Source organism: Trachurus trachurus (genome assembly GCF_905171665.1).
Source record: "Trachurus trachurus genome assembly, chromosome: 15".
In the NCBI taxonomy this organism is placed as follows: domain Eukaryota; kingdom Metazoa; phylum Chordata; class Actinopteri; order Carangiformes; family Carangidae; genus Trachurus; species Trachurus trachurus.
The window spans coordinates 9,905,216-9,928,298 of record NC_139906.1 but is presented as its reverse complement, the minus strand read 5'-3'; the positions used below and the strand labels follow the sequence as shown (position 1 = coordinate 9,928,298).

Genomic DNA, 23,083 nt, shown 5'->3' with positions numbered 1-23,083 from the left:
AAATTTCCAAAGTAGAACGACTGGAAGTGTAAATTAGACAAAACAAACAATTTTTATATTTATATCATTCTCTTTCTGCGGGCCGGTACCAAATGATGCACGGCCCTGTACTGGTCCGCGGACCGGGGGTTGGGAACCACTGCCATAGAAGAACATGACAGCGGCAGCCTAGTTTGGAAATATTGGGAGCTAAATGAACCACGTGACAAGGCTGACGTAACTTGTATATCTCTATGGCTCTGACAAAAACTAAAGATGCAATCTAACAACGTTATGTAACCTCCCCGTGACCCCATGTCTCTTGGCCCGGCCTCCCACTTCAGTGTATTAAAGGTCTCCTGTTGCTGTTCCAGCCCACTTCCTCATATCATTCGCAGTCGGTTTGTGTCCAACTCTCTCCCTCGGAAATCTCGACATGTTCTTTACTTTGTTGTCACCCACTACATGGACTTTGCTGGCTCTGTTTGTCACCCTGTTGTTACTGTGAGTAGACTCTACATATTTTGCTTTGTACTACGCATAGACTGTAAAAGGTAGGCTACGTAGCAGGATTTTGTTGTTAATCGCAGTAACTTCCGGTGTTGTGGCCCAACTGGTTTCAAGTTAACTGGTTGCAGATGCAGATGTTTTGCGCTCCCTGAGCAGATTCGTCACAAATTCACAAACATAAACAACATATTACCAGCGAGTTTCAAGCCACAATTCACATCTACCGCGGCGAATATGCTGCTGTGAGTGAGCACTAACAGTTACGTACCAGCCACATGGGAAAAAAAATAAAGTGGAGAAAAAATAATCTTCACATATTTGCGTGGGTCGGGACTCGATCTCGCTTCAGCAAAACCAATTACACCACTAACCACCTGTCTACCTCTGTGAGCCACTCAAGCTCACAGGTGCCAGCCGCTTCACTGCATATCAGTCAATTACGTCACTACAGGTAACGTTTTGACTCGAGCTGATCTGAGACAACTGGTTACCATCGGTTTGCCTTTGAAATACACGGCCAATGCCTCGGTGTTTATTGTTCTTTTTCCTCCAGTCTAATCAACATATTCAGCGCTACACTTCTCTCCGCACAACGCTACACACCACAACAAAGCCTGTCGTGTTGAGAAAGTGATGAACTAGCTCGGAGATACTGTCAAAATACGCTCAACAATATGTAAACAAAAGCGAAACACTTGAGCCACTGCATGTGTACATGGGTGAAAAACGTACGACTTGCATTTAATCACATTACTGTATTGCAAATGTTTTGTGTAGGCTACTTACATTTCTTTACACTTCTCTACAGATCGCATTAAACGCAAAACGTATTTATTGGCGTGCATTAAAAGAAATGTTCATTTAAAGTCGCGGTGGTTCGAGGAAGAGGTGAGGTTACCTCTACCTGTTTCTGGCTCGTGAATAAGATGCGTTCAAGGGAACAGGGCAGCGTCGGACGTGAGTCGATTGTTTGAAATGTGTTTATAGAATGGTCCGATGCTTTAGATTTCGTGTGTCAACATATTTTATCATTGCCCTTTGTAAAAACTGACTAACTAAACAGTTTTGGGTCCATGGCGATCTAAATGGCAAGAAAATTATCAATCTCTATTTGAACATTAGTCCAGAATGCTTTTCTGTCATAGATGTCAGTTTTTTCTGTGAATGTCAAACTAGTTTTAATTAAAATGTATACCTTTACAAAGGGCAATGATAAAATATGTCGGCACACGAAATCTAAAGCATCAGACCATTCTATAAATCATTTCCAAACAAGCGACTCACGTCCGACGCTGCCCTGGTCCCTTGAACGCATCATATTCACCGCAGCCAGAAACAGCTAGACTAGCTAACTTCACCCCTCTTCCTCGAACCACGGCGACTTTAAATGGACATTTCTTTTAATGCACGCCAATAAATACGCTTTGCGTTTAATAAGATCTGTAGAGAAGTGTAAAGAAATGTAAGTACACAAAACATTCGCAATACAGTAATGTGATTAAATGCAAGTCGTACGTTTTTCACCCATGTACACATGCAGTGGCTCAAGTGTTTCGCTTTTGTTTACATATTGTTGAGCGTATTTTGACAGTATCTCCGAGCTAGTTCATCACTTTCTCAACACGACAGGCTTTGTTGTGGTGTGTAGCGTTGTGCGGAGAGAAGTGTAGCGCTGAATATGTTGATTAGACTGGAGGAAAAAGAACAATAAACACCGAGGCATTGTCTGTGTATTTTCAATGGTAACCAGTTGTCTCAGATCAGCTCGAGTCAAAACGTTACATGTAGTGACGTAATTGACTGATATGCAGTGAAGCGGCTGTCACCTGTGAGCTTGAGTGGCTCACAGAGGTAGACAGGTGGTTAGTGGTGTAATTGGTTTTGCTGAAGCGAGATCGAGTCCCGACCCACGCAAATATGTGAAGATTATTTTTTCTCCACTTTATTTTTTTCCCCATGTGGCTGGTACGTAACTGTTAGTGCTCACTCACAGCAGCATATTCGCCGCGGTAGATGTGAATTGTGGCTTGAAACTCGCTGGTAATATGTTGTTTATGTTTGTGAATTTGTGACGAATCTGCTCAGGGAGCGCAAAACATCTGCATCTGCAACCAGTTAACTTGAAACCAGTTGGGCCACAACACCGGTTAACTCTCTGGGGGGTCGTCGCTATGTCAAATTCACCATCGTCCAACTGACCAAAGTGCGTTCACACCAAAAACTTCCAAAGAGGCAAAGTCGCCCGAGGATGCGCTTCAGACAAGAGTCGAGACAGCTTCGTTTTGCCCCTTTGGTCGCTCTTCACGTCAAAACTTGGATCGCGCTCGTCATTTAGGAACAACAGGAGGACGGAAGGCAGCTAGGACAGCTCCCATGGGACAGCTCTATTCTGACTGGTTGCCGCCGAACCGCGTCATAGCTAATTACCATAAAGTAAACTGCAGCAGAAACAGTCTGACGTGAACTTTTCACAGCCGTCCTTTGTGAAACCAAACAAACAAACAAACAAACAAAAAGAAAAACGCACTGAAAAGTCATGCTGTTAATAATTTACAATATGTCACAAGTCTGAAAAGAAAATAAATCCATCCAGATGATTTATCCTGGTTATGTTGAACCTGCTCTGGCCCTTTCTGCCTTCATTAAGTATGACAACTTCTTATTAAGATGTTGTAGCCTACTATTGATCCCTGTCCCTTCTCTTTTATCATCTAGCTATGGCATTTGGCCCTATCGTGTTTTAAGTAAGCTGGGAATACCTGGACCAAGACCACTGCCATTTATTGGAACACTGCATTACATGAGCAAGGTATGAACACAAATCTGAAGGATTGTTTTGTAAGGAGTTGAGATACATACATTTTAAGTTTATTGTCATTGCAGTCATATATAACAAAATTTTGTTTGGCAGTCTCTCTCCTGTAGCAGAAGTTTCAACGACCTGCCTGGCGCTGACTTATCTCTTCATATTTTTTTTATGAGTGTACCTGTTGGAGGCTGTGCCCCTTTGACCTTTTAACACTTGACACATTTATCTGAAATCCCTTGTAGGAGGTTTTTGCTTTTGAACGAGAGTGCCAAGCCAAGTATGGAGATGTGTGGGGGTGAGTTGCTTTTTGGTCTTTCAAGGTTTACTCCTACAGGTATTTATGGTGGAGGAAGTGTGTCCTCTCCAAAGGACCAATATCAACCTTAGTTTGATTGATGGGACAGGAGAGCAGATAAAACAAAGTTATGCAACAAGATTTTGAAAATGTTTTCTATTTGCTTGAATGAATTTTGCATATCAAATAAATGTTGTGCAGTAAAAAGCTTATTATTATTATTATTGGGATATTGTACAAGAACTAGAGCAAGCTTGTGCATCTCAGTATATGAATGAAAGAATAAAAATTATAACCAGTGTTTATTTTCCACAGCATGCTACAGATGTTTCCACTCTAATTTCTTCTCTCCTAGCTTTATTAGATATTCATTTAATTGACGAAATATTCATCATTTGGACATCTCAGCACATCTTTTTGCTATACTGTTGTTGTTTATGCACAGGCTGTATGAAGGAAGACGTCCAGCTGTAATGGTGTTAGACCCTGAGATCCTCAAACATGTGTTGGTGAAGGACTGCTACACTGCGTTCACTAACCGCAGGGTAAGAGACTCATTTCATTTAGTGTAATTATGCAGTTCTGAGAGTTGTAAACATGTTAACTAGGACTAGGTAAAAAAAAAAATCAGTTTTCGATTCATATCGATCTTCGTTTGAAAGGTTCGATATCAGTTCATAAAATCCTTATTGATCTTTTATCGTATGCCATTTCCTGTTTCCTTTGTTAGTCTTGTGCGATCGACTGTTAAAGCAGTTGCACTATTAAACTTATGGAGTGGGTCATGTTAAATAATAACTGCTTTGTGGTCAATTTTTAATGTAAACATTATTATTTTTAATAATGCACCAGGTTAGAGAGTTCCATCTTTTTACAATTTTCAGCATTAGTTCTGTGAAAATCTTTTAAAACCAAGCAAAACTGGTATTAAAACTGAAATATCTCCGAATGAATCAATATCGAATCGAATCGGGACATTGTGAATCAGATTAAAATTGATTCAGTAAATCAGTAGCAGTACCCAGCCCTAATGTTGAAACATCTGCAGGTGTTTACCCACTCTATTAGAGCAGGTAGTATTTTATACATTTAAAGATATTTTAAACGTATTTTGAAGATGCATGAGTAAAGAAAAGGTGGTTAAGCATGTTCATTCCAGTCAGGCGGCCTGGATATGAAATGTCCTTTTTTATCACAGGATGGTTTTAGTGCTGGACCTATGGCAGATGCCATCACAACAGTTAAAGATGAAAGGTGGAAAAGAATTCGGAGCACTTTGTCTCCGTGTTTCACCAGTGGACGGCTGAAGCAGGTTGGTGTCACATCTGAGCTCACAAAGCTCATCTGCTTTCTGCTCCCAGTGTCCTAGTGCAGTCATACAGATGCATTAACCTCTGTCTGCCCACATATACTGTATGTAGTGTGTGTGTGTGTGTGTACAGGTTATCTATGTGTCAGTATTTAGATGCGGTGAGAGAAACTGCTCTGATTGGAATAAAAATTCATAACATTAATAGTAGGGGAAAGTAACCTTTAATACAGTACTCAGATCCAGTGCTGACTGCTACCTAAAACCTCTACATTTATGACAGCTGGTTATAAAGCAGGTGGAGATTTTACCTACACCTAACCTGTTTTACAATTTAAAATAAAAACAGTGTCATATAACCCCAGTCTGTCTATAAGAGACATTTCATTTCTAAACCTCACAAATAGTTTTTTTTTTTTCAAATAATAATTTGATGCCCAAAATGTGGCATAAGTGTCATCAACTAACTCTTGTTTTGTGAAGGTGTTTCCCCTTGTTGCTCGCTACGCAGACCGACTTGTTGAGAAACTCGGACAACAGAATTTGGATGAGCCCATCGATGTCAAACAGTATGTTGTTAATTTGTTATATGTTAGCACATCATCACATTGTTGGTCATAAATAAATAAATGTACAAAGAAAAAAACTCTCTCTTTTTTTTGCCATAGATTTATGAGTCCTTACAGTTTAGATGTTGTGACCAGCGCATCGTTCAGTGTTGAGGCCGACTCCATTAACAATCCAGATGACCCCTTTGTTGTTCACCTCAAGAAGATTATTAACTTCAGATTCTGGCCGTTATTTCTACAGTGTATGTTTTTCTTTCAAGGATTATTTGATCATATAAGCACTTTCATTTGACTTATATGTCAATTCTGGCTAACAAACTTTTGGTCTCCTTGCAGTCATATTTCCCTTTAGTGCCCGTCTGCTAGACTTCCTGAACATTGGCGTCTTCGATAGTGCCAGTTTGGATTACTTCTACAAACTGATCAAGAAATTTAAAGACCAGCATCGTGCAGAGACCTCTGTAAGCATCTCATCTGAAGTGAAAAAGACAGAGTGAGAGGAAAAGTCAGAGATTGTTTGGGGAAATAACTTGTTATTATTATTGCAAATTAGATGAGAAGACTGACACCTTGTCAAGTCAGGAGGCTTAACACTGAGGATAGCAAGCCTATCCTTTATGTATTGCCCCTGTGTAGGCTACATGGAGACATAAAATACTGAATATCAGTGTAACGGATGTGCACTCACTCCACCCATAAAACACGTGCTAACCAACCCACCAAGTGTTTGTCAACCTCTTGGCGAAGCAGTTAGCATCGTCGCCTCCGGTGTGGGAGGTTGTGGGATCGCACCCCACCTAGGGCAGGCCGTGAGAAACTCAACGCAGGGGCCAGATATGACATTGGCTACATCAGCACGGTTATTTCTGCAGACGCTGAGTCTTGTTTGTGTTGTTGCAGAGTCAGGCGGACTTCCTGAGCGTGTTTGTTGAGAACGAGATACCAGAAAGTGCCATAAAGAGTGAACATGAACAGCCGTCTAAAGGTGTGTCTTCTTCAGCACAGCCATAAATCAAAGTTACTCTTCCTATTGATTAACTGATGTTTGGTTCATTAAGTTATTACAATTCCTCTATATTGTCATGCACATGACCTTTTGCTTTATTCTGTTGTAGGTTTGACTGATCATGAGATCCTCTCCCAAGCCATCGCCTTCGTATTAGGGGGCTATGAGACCACCAGTGCCACTCTCAGTTACTTCTTTTACAATATGGCCCTCTACCCTGAGGCAATGCACAAATTACAGAAGGAAATCGATGCCAACCTACCGAAAGATGTACAGTAACATATTCCTCATTCATCATAGCTTTGTAATAAATTATCTGTGCATTGCACCTACATTGTGTGGTCAATATTTCCCTAACCTCCTTTACCATCTTTTCTAGGCTCCAGTTACGTACAAGGATCTCCTCGAGCTTCAGTACCTGGACCAGGTTATTTCCGAGTCAATGCGAATCATCCCCATTGGACCGCGGCTTGAGAGGATTTGCAAAAAAACTGTCCAGGTCCAGGGCATCACCATTCCTGAGGGAACAAAGGTTCAGATCCCCGTGCTCACACTACACAAGGACCCGCGCTTTTGGCGCTCACCGGAGCTTTTCAGACCAGAGAGGTAAATAAATACACTCTGTGTTAAGCTTTTGGAGAGGAGAGAGATCTGCAATATTCATTATCTTCCTTTTTTCCAAATCCCACCTTGAAATACACCTTCAAATGTATCTATTCTGACATACTGTACTTCACCACCAGTGTTTAATCATATTTATGGTTATGCAATTATATTTACTCTAAGTTATGTTTTATTTTACTTGCATTTAGAGATGTTCCGATACCACTTTTTCCCTCCCAAAACTGATTCCAATACTTGTGCTGTGGGTATCAGCTGATACCGCGTATTATGAAAAAAAGAAACCCATTTATATATAGTGTATGTATACAAAAAATGAAACTCTGAGAAGTAACACTACACTAAACTTTAACAACTCTACTTGTATTTCATCAGATTTTTCAGGATGGTTAAAATGGTGAGTTTATCTCTTGTCTGTGTGTGTGTGTGTATGTGTAGGTTCAGTAAAGAGAGCGAGGAGGAGGTGAACCCATACGTGTACATGCCGTTTGGACTCGGCCCTCGTAACTGCGTTGGGATGCGTTACGCTCTCCTCACCATGAAAATGGTTATCGTCCGTATCCTGCAGAATTACACCGTGGAAACATGCAAAGACACTGTGGTAAGAGAACAACGAAACCTATCAACATGCATTCAGACCGTCACACCCGGCCCTCTGCTGTCATGTCCCTGACTTTATATTTGTATTTTTCTTCCCGTAGATTCCTTTTCAGTTTAGCTGGAAGTTCAAGCCACAGCACCCAATAAAACTCAAGTTTGTTCCCAGAGAGCAGTAGCTGTCTGAGAGGGAAGATCTCTGCTTCTGAAATCCTCTCAAACTCAAACGGTTAAAGGGATAGTTCAACATTTTTGGAAAATTGGCCCATTGCCATAATCCCTATACTTTTAGGAGTAGGTTTGTTACCTTTATTTGTCGGTGCAAGCTATTTTTAGAAAGGCGGAGCCGAGCTGCTAAGACCTACGCTACGGAGGCTAATGGGATTTCTAGGTTTTCCCTCATCAAACTCAAAACGCTCTCATGGACAAGTTGTGACCTGCACGTTCACCACGCTATGAGATAATAACAGAACGTTACGAGACAGAGTTGCCAAAATGTTGAACTATCCCTTTAACTAACTTCAGCGTTTGTACTGCTGAAAATTTGTAGCACAATCAACACACAATTAACAATTAATTTAATGAGTTAAATGCACTTTGTTCACTTTTATATGAATCCATGTGTTTTATGAAATGTTTAGTTTGATGTTTTATGATTTTATCTTATCTTTGCACAGTATGTCAATTTCTACGCTGGTGACTCACCTCCACTCTGTTTTGTTGTCTTGCATCCTCCTGACAAACAGCACTGAAGTCCCCTGTCAGTGTCATGCAGACGTTAACTTTGTGTTACTGTATGAAACTTCATGTTGTGAGTCTCGGCTTCAGAAAGATCACAGCTCACAAAATCTGAACAATGTGCCTTTTTAAGACCTGGAAGTTGATTTAAGTCGTATCACTGATGGTGTTTGTCTCCACCCTGTGGCTGACAACCAGACTTGCACTTTTTAAAAGAAGTTTTAGTTCATCTTTTTTACAACTATCTTCCTTTGACTAAGAAAATGGAAGATCACTTTAATTGAGCTATAATATTCTTAATCATTCGTACTCAAATAGATTTTTATATAATCTGGACCCCAGGAAGAGTAGTCATTGCTATTATAATGAAGTAATGGCTAATGGGGATCCTAATAAATAAACAAATAAACAAGAATATTATATTGTGTCTCGGCTCCAGTTAAGCTGCATGTTTTTGTAATAATGGACAGAAACCAGACCAGTAGGATGTGGAAGATATAAAATGTCTGAATAACATCATATTAAATAAAGAAATAAAGTAAAAACAATGAACATTTGCTCTTCTGGTCAGTTTGTGAGGAACACCAACACGCTGTAATGAAAAATGCTCAATAACGTTAATTATCTACAGTAGGTGCACTGGTTACTGTACACAAAGTCAAAAGGGTAACAAAAAACTTATGCAAGTGCGAAAATCATGTGACTACATGTAGGAGGCTGAAGTTGTTAGTAATGATGAACTCAGATATTTACAGATATTATCACTCAACTCTGCAGTTCCCCTTGGTTCCATAGGGCTTTATTGTCCAGCTACACATTGGAACAGAACAAATTACATACAGTCATACAGTACACAGAATAAATGACTTGATGGTCAGAAACCTGTAACTTTGAATGGAAAAGAGGAAACAAATCATGTTGTTCCAATTGAGGCCAGCAAATAATTACAGCGATCTTGATTTTGAAAAGGGGAGTTTATTTTATTCAACAAATAGTTGTTGAAGTCTGACTAGACTTCCCCGCGGTTGGTTGATGCAGAGGAAAGAATCACATTTTACGAGAGAAGTTGAGTTTAAAGTATAAAATATTTATTTTGCAAAGATCTTTGGAGAACACACAATACAGAAAATCTGCTCTCGAGCCAAGCGCCCTGTGTTCTCAGGAAGTCTGCGTTTGCAGCGAGCTATATACTCTTCTGGTCCCCCCCCCCCTAGATAATTGGTGCGCCCTTTCGCCTGATTGGTTCAAATGTACATTCCCTTACATAGAGTTGATTTGTCCTGTCTGCACCGGTCTTAAGATGTGGTCATTGTGCCCTTTAGACACTTCCCTTATCTACCATAGATACCCCTGTGTGCAGACTTCCCAGAAAACAACATTTCCTTTATTCAGCAATGTCATTTCCTTTATTCAACTGTTCCAGTTCCATATATGGCAATAGTATAGCAAGCAAAGTTCACTCTATTCAAATAAGTCAAGCAGTCATTTTCCACATAGTGCATCATAGCGCATTGTATAGTAACACAAATATGTGCTTGCCTCGGTTTTTCACTACGTTCTCAATTCAGTGTAGTGAATAGTGCGTTGAATAACACAGCCTACAGATTAAATCATTTATTTTGATAGACAAACCACTTTGCAAAACCTTACTGATAAAACTCACTAAAACGATGAATCAAACAATTCAAATGTGCGTAGTTTCCTTTATTTAGATGAAATCAAGCGCAGTATCATAGTTCCACCTTCGCTGGATGCATGCATGCTCCCGCGGCCAGGGGGAACACTTCCTACCGGGGATGAGCACCTTGGCACGACACCGACCCCTATACATTTATTACGCATGTGGAGCTTGGAGCATGTGAATCACCTGTTGCAATGAACCCGTAATTAGGACTCTTGGTTTTTCTTTTAGAACAGCTTTCTTCTTGCTGGCAGTCGTCGGGTCTTCTGTTGTCTCATTATTGAGTTTTTCCCGGCAATTTTCACTCTTTTGTGGACCTGCCTGTCTTGCGCAGCGCTGGGAAGATCCACAAACGAAAGTGGCAAAATTTCCAAAGTAGAACGACTGGAAGTGTAAATTAGACAAAACAAACAATTTTTATATTTATATCATTCTCTTTCTGCGGGCCGGTACCAAATGATGCACGGCCCTGTACTGGTCCGCGGACCGGGGGTTGGGAACCACTGCCATAGAAGAACATGACAGAGGCAGCCTAGTTTGGAAATATTGGGAGCTAAATGAACCACGTGACAAGGCTGTCGTAACTTTCCTATCTCTATGGCTCTGACAAAAACTAAAGATGCAATCTAACAACGTTATGTAACCTCCCCGTGACCCCATGTCTCTTGGCCCGGCCTCCCACTTCAGTGTATTAAAGGTCTCCTGTTGCTGTTCCAGCCCACTTCCTCATATCATTCGCAGTCGGTTTGTGTCCAACTCTCTCCCTCGGAAATCTCGACATGTTCTTTACTTTGTTGTCACCCACTACATGGACTTTGCTGGCTCTGTTTGTCACCCTGTTGTTACTGTGAGTAGACTCTACATATTTTGTTTTGTACTACGCATAGACTGTAAAAGGTAAGCTACGTAGCAGGATTTTGTTGTTGTTAATCGCAGTAACTTCCGGTCAACTCTCTGGGGGGTCGTCGCTATGTCAAATTCACCATCTGACCAACTGACCAAAGTGCGTTCACACCAAAAACTTCCAAAGAGGCAAAGTCGCCCGAGGATGCGCTTCAGACAAGAGTCGAGACAGCTTCATTTTGCCCCTTTGGTCGCTCTTCACGTCTAAACTTGGATCGCGCTGGTCATTTAGGAGCAACAGGAGGACGGAAGGCAGCTAGGACAGCTCCCATGGGACAGCTCTATTCTGACTGGTTGCCGCCGAACCGCGTCATAGCCAATTACCATAAAGTAAACTGCAGCAGAAACAGTCTGACGTGAACTTTTCACAGCAGTCCTTTGTGAAACCAAACAAACAAACAAATAAAAAGAAAAACGCACTGAAAAGTCATGCTGTTATTAATTACTGCAGTGAAGTTAGTTTGAAGTTGGATATTTGACAGACATTCGCTCACTCACTCGCTTCTCAATATATTAAAAATCCATATAAAATATAAGATGTGTTCAAATGCAATAAAAACAGGTGTGTCTCATAGAGGAGGCTTAGCTCTACCATCCTGTGTTGATTTTGAGCCAACAGGTCACATGACCTGAGAGTTATTGAGCTATAATGCTCATATCTACTGTATAAAATACATAAAGAATTCATATAAAATATTACATTCGTTTAAATGCAATAAAAAACAGGTGTGTCTCATAGAGGAGGCTTAGCTCTACCATCCTGTGTTGATTTTGAGCCAACAGGTCACGTGACCTAGGAGTTATTGAGCTATAATGCTCATATTTACAGTATAAAATACATTAAAAATTCATATAAAATATTAAATGTGTTTAAATACAATAAAAATAGGTATGTCTCATAGAGGAGGCTTAGCTCTACCATCCTGTGTTGATTCTGAGTCAACAGGTCACATGACCTGGGAGTTATTGAGCTATAATGCTCATATTTACTGTATAAAATAAATCAAAAATCCATATAAAATATTACATTTGTTTAAATGCAATAAAAACAGGTGTGTGTCATAGAGGAGGCTTAGCCCTACCATCCTGTGTTGATTTTGAGCCAACAGGTCACATGACCTGAGAGTTATTGAGCTATAATGCTCATATTTACTGTATAAAATACATAAAGAATTCATATAAAATATTACATTCGTTTAAATGCAATAAAAACAGGTGTGTCTCATAGAGGAGGCTTAGCTCTACCATCCTGTGTTGATTTTGAGCCAACAGGTCACATGACCTGGGAGTTATTGAGCTATAATGCTCATATTTACTGTATAAAATAGGCCTGTATTAAAAATTGATATAAAATAGTAAATGTGTTTAAATGCAATAAAAACAGGTGTGTGTCATAGAGGAGGCTTAGCTCTACCATCCTGTGTTGATTTTAAGCCAACAGGTCACATTCATTTTTTATATATTTTATACAGTAGCCTAAATATGGGTGTTAGAGCTCAATAACTCCCAGGTCATGTGACCTTTTGGCTCAAAATCAACAAAGGACAGAAGATCTAAGTCTCCTCTATGACACGCACCTGTTTTAATAGCATTTAAACATAAATAATATTTTATATGAATTTTGTATGTATTTTATACAGTAAATATGAGCATTAGAGCTCAATAACTCTCAGGTCATGTGACCTGTTGGCTCAAAATCAACACAGGATGGTAGGGCTAAGCCTCCTCTATGAGACACACCTGTTTTTATTGTATTTGAACACATCTTATATTTTCTATGAATTTTTAATGTATTTTATACTGTAAATATGAGCATTATAGCTCAATAACTCTCAGGTCATGTGACCTGTTGACTCAGAATCAACACAGGATGGTAGAGCTAAGCCTCCTCTATGACACACACCTGTTTTTATTGCATTTAAACAAATGTAATATTTTATATGGATTTTTAATGTATTGAGAAGGAGCGAATGTCTGTCAAATATCCAACTTAAAACTAACTTCACTGCAGTTTATTAATTTACAATATGTCACAAGTCTGAAAAGAAAAGAAATCCATCCAGATGATTTATCCTGGTTATGTTGAACCTGCTCTGGCCCTTTCTGCCTTCATTGAGTATGACAACTTCTTATTAAGATGTTGTACTATTGATCCCTGTCCCTTCTCTTTTATCATCTAGCTATGGCATTTGGCCCTATCGTGTTTTAAGTAAGCTGGGAATACCTGGACCAAGACCACTGCCATTTATTGGAACACTGCATTACATGAGCAAGGTATGAACACAAATCTGAAGGATTGTTTTGTAAGGAGTTGAGATACATAACTTTTAAGTTTATTGTCATTGCAGTCATATATAACAAAATTTTGTTTGGCAGTCTCTCTCCTGTAGCAGAAGTTTCAACGACCTGCCTGGCGCTGACTTATCTCTTCATATTTTTTTTATGAGTGTACCTGTTGGAGGCTGTGCCCCTTTGACCTTTTAACACTTGACACATTTATCTGAAATCCCTTGTAGGAGGTTTTTGCTTTTGAACGAGAGTGCCAAGCCAAGTATGGAGATGTGTGGGGGTGAGTTGCTTTTTGGTCTTTCAAGGTTTACTCCTACAGGTATTTATGGTGGAGGAAGTGTGTCCTCTCCAAAGGACCAATATCAACCTTAGTTTGATTGATGGGACAGGAGAGCAGATAAAACAAAGTTATGCAACAAGATTTTGAAAATGTTTTCTATTTGCTTGAATGAATTTTGCATATCAAATAAATGTTGTGCAGTAAAAAGCTTATTATTATTATTATTATTATTATTATTATTATTATTATTATTGGGATATTGTACAAGAACTAGAGCAAGCTTGTGCATCTCAGTATATGAATGAAAGAATAAAAATTATAACCAGTGTTTATTTTCCACAGCATGCTACAGATGTTTCCACTCTAATTTCTTCTCTCCTAGCTTTATTAGATATTCATTTAATTGACGAAATATTCATCATTTGGACATCTCAGCACATCTTTTTGCTTTTTGCTATACTGTTGTTGTTTATGCACAGGCTGTATGAAGGAAGACGTCCAGCTGTAATGGTGTTAGACCCTGAGATCCTCAAACATGTGTTGGTGAAGGACTGCTACACTGCGTTCACTAACCGCAGGGTAAGAGACTCATTTCATTTAGTGTAATTATGCAGTTCTGAGAGTTGTAAACATGTTAACTAGGACTAGGTTAAAAAAAAAAATCAGTTTTCGATTCATATCGATCTTCGTTTGAAAGGTTCGATATCAGTTCATAAAATCCTTATCGATCTTTTATCGTATGCCATTTCCTGTTTCCTTTGTTAGTCTTGTGCGATCGACTGTTAAAGCAGTTGCACTATTAAACTTATGGAGTGGGTCATGTTAAATAATAACTGCTTTGTGGTCAATTTTTAATGTAAACATTATTATTTTTAATAACTCACCAGGTTAGAGAGTTCCATCTTTTTACAATTTGCAGCATTAGTTCTGTGAAAATCTTTTAAAACCAAGCAAAACTGGTATTAAAACCGAAATATCTCTGAATGAATCAATATCGAATCGAATCGGGACATCGTGAATCAGATTCAAATTGATTCAGTAAATCAGTAGCAGTACCCAGCCCTAATGGTGAAACATCTGCAGGTGTTTGCCCACTCTATTAGATCAGGTAGTATTTTATACGTTTAAAGATATTTTAAACGTATTTTGAAGATGCATGAGTAAAGAAAAGGTGGTTATGTTCATTCCAGTCAGGCAGCCTGGATATGAAATGTCCTTTTTTTTTATCACAGGATGGTTTTAGTGCTGGACCTATGGCAGATGCCATCACAACAGTTAAAGATGAAAGGTGGAAAAGAATTCGGAGCACTTTGTCTCCGTGTTTCACCAGTGGACGGCTGAAGCAGGTTGGTGTCACATCTGAGCTCACAAAGCTCATCTGCTTTCTGCTCCCAGTGTCCTAGTGCAGTCATACAGATGCATTTACCTCTGTCTGCCCACATATACTGTATGTAGTGTGTGTGTGTGTGTGTGTACAGGTTATCTATGTGTCAGTATTTAGATGCGGTGAGAGAAACTGCTCTGATTGGAATAAAAATTCATAACATTAATAGTAGGGGAAAGTAACCTTTAATACAGTACTCAGATCCAGTGCTGACTGCTACCTAAAACCTCTACATTTATGACAGCTGGTTATAAAGCAGGTGGAGATTTTACCTACACCTAACCTGTTTACAATTTCTTTTAAAAAACAGTGTCTATAAGAGACATTTCATTTCTAAACCTCACAAATAGTTTTATTCAAATAATAATTTGATGCCCAAAATGTGGCATAAGTGTCATCAACTAACTCTTGTTTTGTGAAGGTGTTTCCCCTTGTTGCTCGCTACGCAGACCGACTTGTTGAGAAACTCGGACAACAGAATTTGGATGAGCCCATCGATGTCAAACAGTATGTTGTTAATTTGTTATATGTTAGCACATCATCATGTTGTTGGTCATAAATAAATAAATGTACAAAGAAAGAAACTCTCTCTTTTTTTTGCCATAGATTTATGAGTCCTTACAGTTTAGATGTTGTGACCAGCGCATCGTTCAGTGTTGAGGCCGACTCCATTAACAATCCAGATGACCCCTTTGTTGTTCACCTCAAGAAGATTATTAACTTCAGATTCTGGCCGTTATTTCTACAGTGTATGTTTTTCTTTCAAGGATTATTTGATCATATAAGCACTTTCATTTGACTTATATGTCAATTCTGGCTAACAAACTTTTGATCTCCTTGCAGTCATATTTCCCTTTAGTGCCCGTCTGCTAGACTTCCTGAACATTGGCGTCTTCGATAGTGCCAGTTTGGATTACTTCTACAAACTGATCAAGAAATTTAAAGACCAGCATCGTGCAGAGACCTCTGTAAGCATCTCATCTGAAGTGAAAAAGACAGAGTGAGAGGAAAAGTCAGAGATTGTTTTCAATTTGGGAAATACCTTGTTAAATTAGATGAGAAGACTGACACCTTGTCAAGTCAGGAGGCAGTTAGCTTAACACTGAAGATAGCAAGCCTATCCTTTATGTATAGCCCCTGTGTAGGCTACATGGAGACATAAAATACTGAGTATCAGCACGGTTAGTCTGAGTCTTGTTTGTGTTGTTGCAGAGTCAGACGGACTTCCTGAGCGTGTTTGTTGAGAACGAGATACCAGAAAGTGCCATAAAGAGTGAACATGAACAGCCGACTAAAGGTGTGTCTTCTTCACCACAGCCATAAATCAAAGTTACTCTTCCTATTGATTGACTGATGTTTGGTTCATTAAAGCGTTGTGTTCATATAGCCTATATCTGGCTCCTCTAATGTGCCATTTTACAATTCCTCTATATTAGGGTTTCTCAACGGGGGCGGTACCGCCCCCTGGGGGGCGTTCTGAACTTTGTGGGGGGCGCTGGGAGCGTTAGGGCTGAGAGGGGGGCGCTCAGGCAAAAATGGGGGGCGCCATAACTTGGCTCCTACAAAGTTCATTTGAGCTCTACTTTTTCAACTTTAATGGTTTCCCAACCTTTTAAGTGCAAATAACCGACATAAATAATCTACTTTTCAACTGATTTAACCTGCAAATATAACACTCATAATGCGGGAAATTCCTGCACACGTTTCAAACCAACCATAGTGCGCACTACAGGAGCGCTGTGTCAGACGGTCTGACTTAAATGACACACACACACGTCTTTGTATAGTTTACCCATAGGCTAGCCTACTGAATGAAGTTGGATGGATTTTTATACCAAGTACAGCCAAACAGGCTGAAGAAAGAGGAATAGCAGAGCTCCTCTGACTGCTCGTCCCTGCGAGGAGCAGGTGACCCGAGCCGTCTTTTTTTTTTTTTTTTTTTGCGGCGCCGTCTTTACAGGTGAAGCACACGCACATGTCCACCCTACTTTACCCGACAGGGTTTTCCTGCCGATCTAAGGTGATTTTTGACCGCCACCTTAATAGTTACAGCGTGCATGTTGGGTCTTTAGATATAGCGTCTTGCACAAACACCCCGTTTGAAGAGGGAAGCCCGTAAATTACCAGCGGCGTCATGTCAATACAAACCGAGGGGGCACGCGCCCCCTCAGATTTGAGGGATGATTTTTTTTTTTTTTTTTTTTAAGTTACTTTACCTTACTTGTTATTTTACCATCTAGCTATGATCAGTGGTCATACTGAGTGAAATGTATTACAAATAATGTCATAGCCCATCTCAAAAATACATAATTGCCTTTTTCCAAAAATCACAACCCCCCTCCTTTCTGATGGATGTGGTCTCTTCCGCCCTGACGCACACACACGCACCTTGCCTGCATCAGTCCGTGCTTGGGGTAAAAAAAAAAAAAAAGTCTGTGCTTGGGGAGGGGAGCTACCTTAAATGGAAATGTGAGAGCAGTGTAACATTAAATTAGGGATTTCAAATGTTTAATCAAAAAGGAACTATGGAAGTCAGCTGCTTTTCCGCTGTTTTGCTAGCAGTCCCTGGCCATGTGCATCTGTTTACGATGAAGCTGAAAAATCAATACATGGCCATGTGCATTTGTTTACAATGAAGCCACGAAAAATCTATATATGGAGTGGTGAAATACGTTTTTTGAAATACATCCACCTTATTGTTCCACATTGTTAGCCAAGATAATGTTTCTGAAATTCAGTTTACCAACTTTTCGGTCCCCAGTTAGTGCCCAAAATAAGTGATTTGAGGGCATCCTCAAAAATTTTGCCCGCACAATAGGACATCCTAGCACCAAATCAACAATCTTTTTATTTTTTTTATTTTTTTTAACCGCAACATAGGGTTCACGTCATGATATTGTTTGTATTTTGAGTATTAAAACTTCCATAGTCCACAGTTTTCTTTGTTTGATATGTCAAGAGACTTTTGGTTAAGTAACCATGGACAGCTCTGTCATCATTACCATCATTACAGGCCGTTTTGTTCTAGAGAACTGTAAAAAATAAATAATTTAGGTCAAATGCTGGAAATTTGAAGTCCGCTTTTTGAAAATTTTCAAATCCCTTGTGAAAACACACCTTCGTCATGAGGACAAACTGTTTTGGTGCTTGAAATATGTTTACCAGAGTCTTAGCTTCACGAGAGCAGTGAAATATGAATAAAGTAACAGATAAGTGTAGAAAACAAGTTTAAAGCGAAATTTTGTAACATTGTTTCTTTTTTTTGGGGGGGGGGGGGGCGGGGGGGGCGGTCAGAGGATCATGGTGTGGTCAGGGGGGCGTTGGTACAAAAAAGGTTGAGAACCACTGCTCTATATTGTCATGCACATGACCTTTTGCTTTATTCTGTTGTAGGTTTGACTGATCATGAGATCCTCTCCCAGGCCTTCGTCTTTGTCCTTGGGGGCTATGACACCACCAGTCTCACTCTCAGTTACTTCTTTTACAATATGGCCCTCTACCCTGAGGCAATGCACACATTACAGAAGGAAATCGATGCCAACCTACCGAAAGATGTATAGTAATATATTCATCATTCATCATATGGCTTTGTAAGAAATTATCTGAACACCTACATTGTGTGGTCAGTATTTCCCTAACCTCCTTTACCATCTTTTCTAGGCTCCAGTTACGTACAAGGATCTCCTCGAGCTTCAGTACCTGGACCAGGTTATTTCTGAGTCAATGCGAATCTTGCCTACTGCACCGCGGCTTGAGAGGATGTGCAAAAAAACTGTCCAGGTCCAGGGCATCACCATTCCTGAGGGAGCAATGGTTCAGATCCCCGTGCTCGCACTACACATGGACCCGCGCTTCTGGCGCTCACCGGAGCTCTTCAGACCAGAGAGGTAAATAAATACACTCTGTGTTAAGCTTTTGGAGAGGAGAGAGATCTGCAATATTCATTCTCTTCCTTTTTTCCAAATCCCACCTTGAAATACACCTTCACATTTATCTATTCAGACAAACTTCATCACCAGCATAGTCATACTTGTGGTTATGTAATTATATTTACTTACATATATATACATATATTACTTTACTTATTTTTTTATATTAGGCTACTTGCATTTAGAGATGTTCTGATACCAGTGTGTTATAGATGTGTGTTATATACTGTGTGTATTGTACAGTATATGTATACATGTAGTATACTGTATACTACTATGCCTGTATAGATGTGATATGATTATTAATGTTGTAAGGCCAGGTTCAGTTTAAACCCTTTGTAAAACATGAATTAATCTAGTCTAGTTTGACAGTCTGACAAAAAAATCTAATAAAATCTAGGAATAAATAACACTTCCTTTAAAAACTGCGTAAGTGTAGCCACTTTTTTTAGTTTTCACACAGGTACTGGCAGTGATGTGTTGTTTCATTTTTCAGCTCGTATTTATAGTTTATCTGTTGTCTATGTGTGTTTGTGTGTGTGTGTGTGTGTGTGTGTGTAGGTTCAGTAAAGAGAGTGAGGAGGAGGTGAACCCATACGTGTACATGCCGTTTGGACTCGGGCCTCGTAACTGCGTTGGGATGCGTTACGCTCTCCTCACCCTGAAAATGGTTATCGTCCGTATCCTGCAGGATTACACTGTGGAAACATGCAAAGACACTGTGGTAAGAGAACAACGAAACCTATCAACATGCATTTAGACCGTCACACCCCGCCCTCTGCTGTCATGTCCCTGACTTTGTTTCTGCTCATTTCCCCCCCCCCCGTAGATTCCTTTGCAGTTTAGCTGGAAGCTCCAGCCACAGCAGCCAATACAACTCAAGTTTGTTCCCAGAGAGCAGTAGCTGTCTGAGAGGGAAGATCAGTACTGCTGAAAATTCGTAGCACAATCAACACACGATTACCAATTAATTTGATGACTTAAATGCATTTTATTCACTTGTTCACTTTAATATGAATCCATGTGTTTTATTTTTTTTGTTCCTGACAAACGGCACTTAAGTCTTCTGTCAGTGTCACGCAGTCGTTAACTTTGTGCTACTGTGTAAAACTTTATGATGTGAGTCTCGGCTTCAGAGAGATCACCGCTCACAAAATCTTTACAATGTGCCTGGAAGTTGATTTAAGAAGCTGACAGTTCATGCAGGTCTGTCGTTGTATCACTGACGGTGTTTGTCTCCACCCTGTGGCTGACAACCAGAGTTGCACTTTTTAAAATAAGTTTTAGTTGTTCTTTTTACAGCTATCTTCCTTTGACTAAGAAAATTGATGATCGCTTGAATTGAGCTATAATATTCTTAATCACTCATACTCAATTAACTATTATATCGCGTCATGGCTCCAGTTAAGCTGCATGTTTTTGTAATAATGGACAGAAATCAGACCAGAAGGACGTGGAAGATTTAAAAATATCTGACTAACATCATATTAAATAAAGAAATAAAGTGAAAACAATACACATGTGCTCTTTTGGTCAGTTTGTGAGAACACCTACACACTGTAATGCAAAAAGCTGTGAAGATTTTACATAAATTAAATTAAATTAGTCGTTTAAGTAGTAGATCAGGTAGGAAAAAAAAAATGCAGATGTGACAAAATTTCCAGCTTCTCTCAAATATGATTTTCTGTTCTTTTTTTATTTTTTACAAATTTACAATAAAATATTTTAGTTCATCATATCAAATAGTGTTGGATTATGATATTACAGGTAGGTCTATTTATAGTGTATTTATATTATGGCCTTTATATACTTAAATGAAGGATCTACATACCTCATACACTAATATCATATCATTATTGAAAATAAATAGAAATAAAAGACAGACTGTTGATTTAACATCGAACACTCTGGGATCGCAGTTTAAAGTAGACCAAACAAAATAACTTGCAAACTTGTAAACGAACTTAACGAAAAACAGCGATGACACAGAATCAGAGTCACAGATTGTTTTTACGCCTCTTTAATAACTTTCCAACAGGGTACAAATCTGGTCGGCTCAACTAAGAGTCTCTGTGAAAATTTCAACAGCTGAAGTCAGTTTTATTTACTGGGGTTTGAAGGTTGAGGATGAGGTTTCCCCCAGTTCACATTCACAGCTCACAGGTGTGGTGATAATATCCCACAAAGACAGGACATTTATACAGCTACAGTTACTCAGAGAATGAGGATTTCAATCCAAAATGAGACATTCATAGAAATAAAATATACACGGTGTGATAACTAAATGACTGTTAAGGGGGAAAAAAAGTTGTGTTGAAGTGATCTTTGGCCTCAGTGATGATGATTAAATGTTATGATCTGAACTTTTTAACAGTTGGTTAATCCAGTATCATCTGTTGGGTAGCTAGTGTTTGATGGGCAGATGGTGAATAAACTATCGGAGGCTATGAAGGTTTAAGGGGAAACCTCAGCGTCTGTGTGTTGAAGCACAGACTTGTAACAGTACAGACAACAGCCGGCAGAAGGCTGACAGCAGTAAAAGTGTGTGTGTGTGTGTGTCAATCTGTGTCAGTGCATTAAAAATAAAGTTCGACATTTTCTTATTTAACTTTACAAAAAAAAGAACATGTAAATTAAGCAGACACACACTTGACTCGACTCCTTTCGCTCCAAAGTTTGATAAATTTGCTGGTTTTGTGAGAAACGTTGTTGTTGTTGTTTTCACGGTCAGTGGATCCTGCTGCTTTAACACTGCTTCTGTTTGGTTTATTGATCAGAAAACAAAGTCCTGGAAAAAAAAATAAAAAATTCTGCAAAAAAATGTCACTGGAAAAATAGATGCAGCAAACATCTTTGAAAAAATATGTTGAAAACGTTCACTACATTGGTGTAGATGGATCCCTTTTGCAGATTATCTTGTGTGTGACATGTGGCCCAGTTGGCAGCTTGTCGATACTAACTATATATATTTATATATATATATATAATAATAATAATAATACAAGTGTGCACACACACTCACACATTCATGCACAGACAGGAAAACAAAGAGCAGCACAGGCACACGTACAAACACCCAGGTTGTAAACAAAAGCTCTTTTTTTTTCTTTATCAAAGAGAGAAGTATAAAAACTGCACCGCCGCAGTGCCATCTTCAAAAGCTCTCTGGAGTGACTACTGCATTAGAAAAAAGCGACGACAACGCAAACATAAAATGTGGAATAAAAAAAGTCTCAAGGATTATATTACAAAGCCTTTTGGAGTCCTGAGTTTATCAAACATAAACGAAACAGACAAAAAGGCCAAGAGTCCGTATGTCATATAGAAATACAATAGAGAATTTAAAAAAAAAACAAAAAAAAAACACAAACATGTTTTCCTGCTTGTGGTCCAGTCCTCAAGACGGCGTCAGTCCAGGCTAAACACGTCAAATCAAATCAGAGAAAGGTGTTTTCAAACACATCCATGGCTGTTGTTTGGGACAACGCACATTACGCAGCACACGTGGTGTCGCTTACAGCATGTGTAGAGTTTCTTCATCTGGAGAAGCAGCATCTTCTTGTAAAATCTTACGAATATTTTTAAGCTGATTAAAATAATTGTGATTTCAATCGAAACCTTTTGAGATTAAAAACTCCAAATGTGCTCATGACGTTAACACCATTGTATGTGACACCGTGTCATCGTCCCCTGACCGCCGTGTGTCTGATCACAGGTCAGTTAACGTTTCAGACGCAAAAACCTCCCTCGTTTTTTTTCCTTCCGTCACTTGTTCTTCAGACATTTTTTGTTTCGTAAAGACTAAAAACAAAAAGATGCAAACACGCTGAGAACTGGGAGCAGTCCAGTCCAGCCACCACAGTCGTAACTGGTGGCAGAACCGGGACACTTGTAGGTGAAGTACCTTGCTCAAAGGCACCTTGGCAGTTGCTACTAAGAAAGATTTTCGCTATATTTTGAACCTTCCTGGTAACAAAAAAAGTCTCCTCTGACCTGTAAGTCACTGCCTGCCCTGCAACCCAATTCTTTAATATTTAGAAAAACCAGCACGATTACATTATTGATGAGGAAACAGCCGCTGCTATTTCATAATTATTACTTTTACAGGCTGATACACGTTTAAAATCTGCTTGAGTTTTATCAAATCAGGTTCTTCCACAATTGGACAGGAAGGGTTTTCAAGA

The 23,083-nt window shown here is 39.4% G+C and overlaps 1 protein-coding gene across 1 annotated transcript; it reads left to right on the top strand.

Annotated features, from left to right (window-relative positions):
- Window positions 1–348: 348 nt before the first annotated feature.
- On the top strand, window positions 349–19,866 carry LOC310997718 (uncharacterized protein). Its single transcript, XM_083987508.1, has 26 exons — window positions 349–483; window positions 3,205–3,298; window positions 3,541–3,593; window positions 4,039–4,138; window positions 4,792–4,905; window positions 5,386–5,471; window positions 5,571–5,713; window positions 5,808–5,932; window positions 6,372–6,456; window positions 6,587–6,747; window positions 6,857–7,083; window positions 7,537–7,699; window positions 7,800–7,870; window positions 10,812–10,961; window positions 13,198–13,291; window positions 13,534–13,586; window positions 14,066–14,165; window positions 14,819–14,932; window positions 15,392–15,477; window positions 15,577–15,719; window positions 15,814–15,938; window positions 16,183–16,267; window positions 18,364–18,524; window positions 18,631–18,857; window positions 19,461–19,623; window positions 19,729–19,866. The coding sequence occupies exons 1-26, from the start codon at window positions 416–418 to the stop codon at window positions 19,801–19,803; spliced, it is 3,066 nt and encodes a 1,021-aa protein (XP_083843634.1). The 5' UTR covers window positions 349–415; the 3' UTR covers window positions 19,804–19,866.
- The last annotated feature ends 3,217 nt before the right edge of the window (window positions 19,867–23,083 follow it).

What these genes read in the sequence shown, in the direction of transcription:
- LOC310997718 (XM_083987508.1), top strand. Translation starts at nt 416, where the DNA reads ATGTTCTTTACTTTGTTGTCACCCACTACATGGACTTTGCTGGCTCTG. An exon ending in CACTGCATTACATGAGCAAG is followed by an intron (nt 3,299 to 3,540) that starts GTATGAACACAA and finishes AATCCCTTGTAG; the next exon opens with GAGGTTTTTGCTTTTGAACG. An exon ending in CCAGTGGACGGCTGAAGCAG is followed by an intron (nt 4,906 to 5,385) that starts GTTGGTGTCACA and finishes TGTTTTGTGAAG; the next exon opens with GTGTTTCCCCTTGTTGCTCG.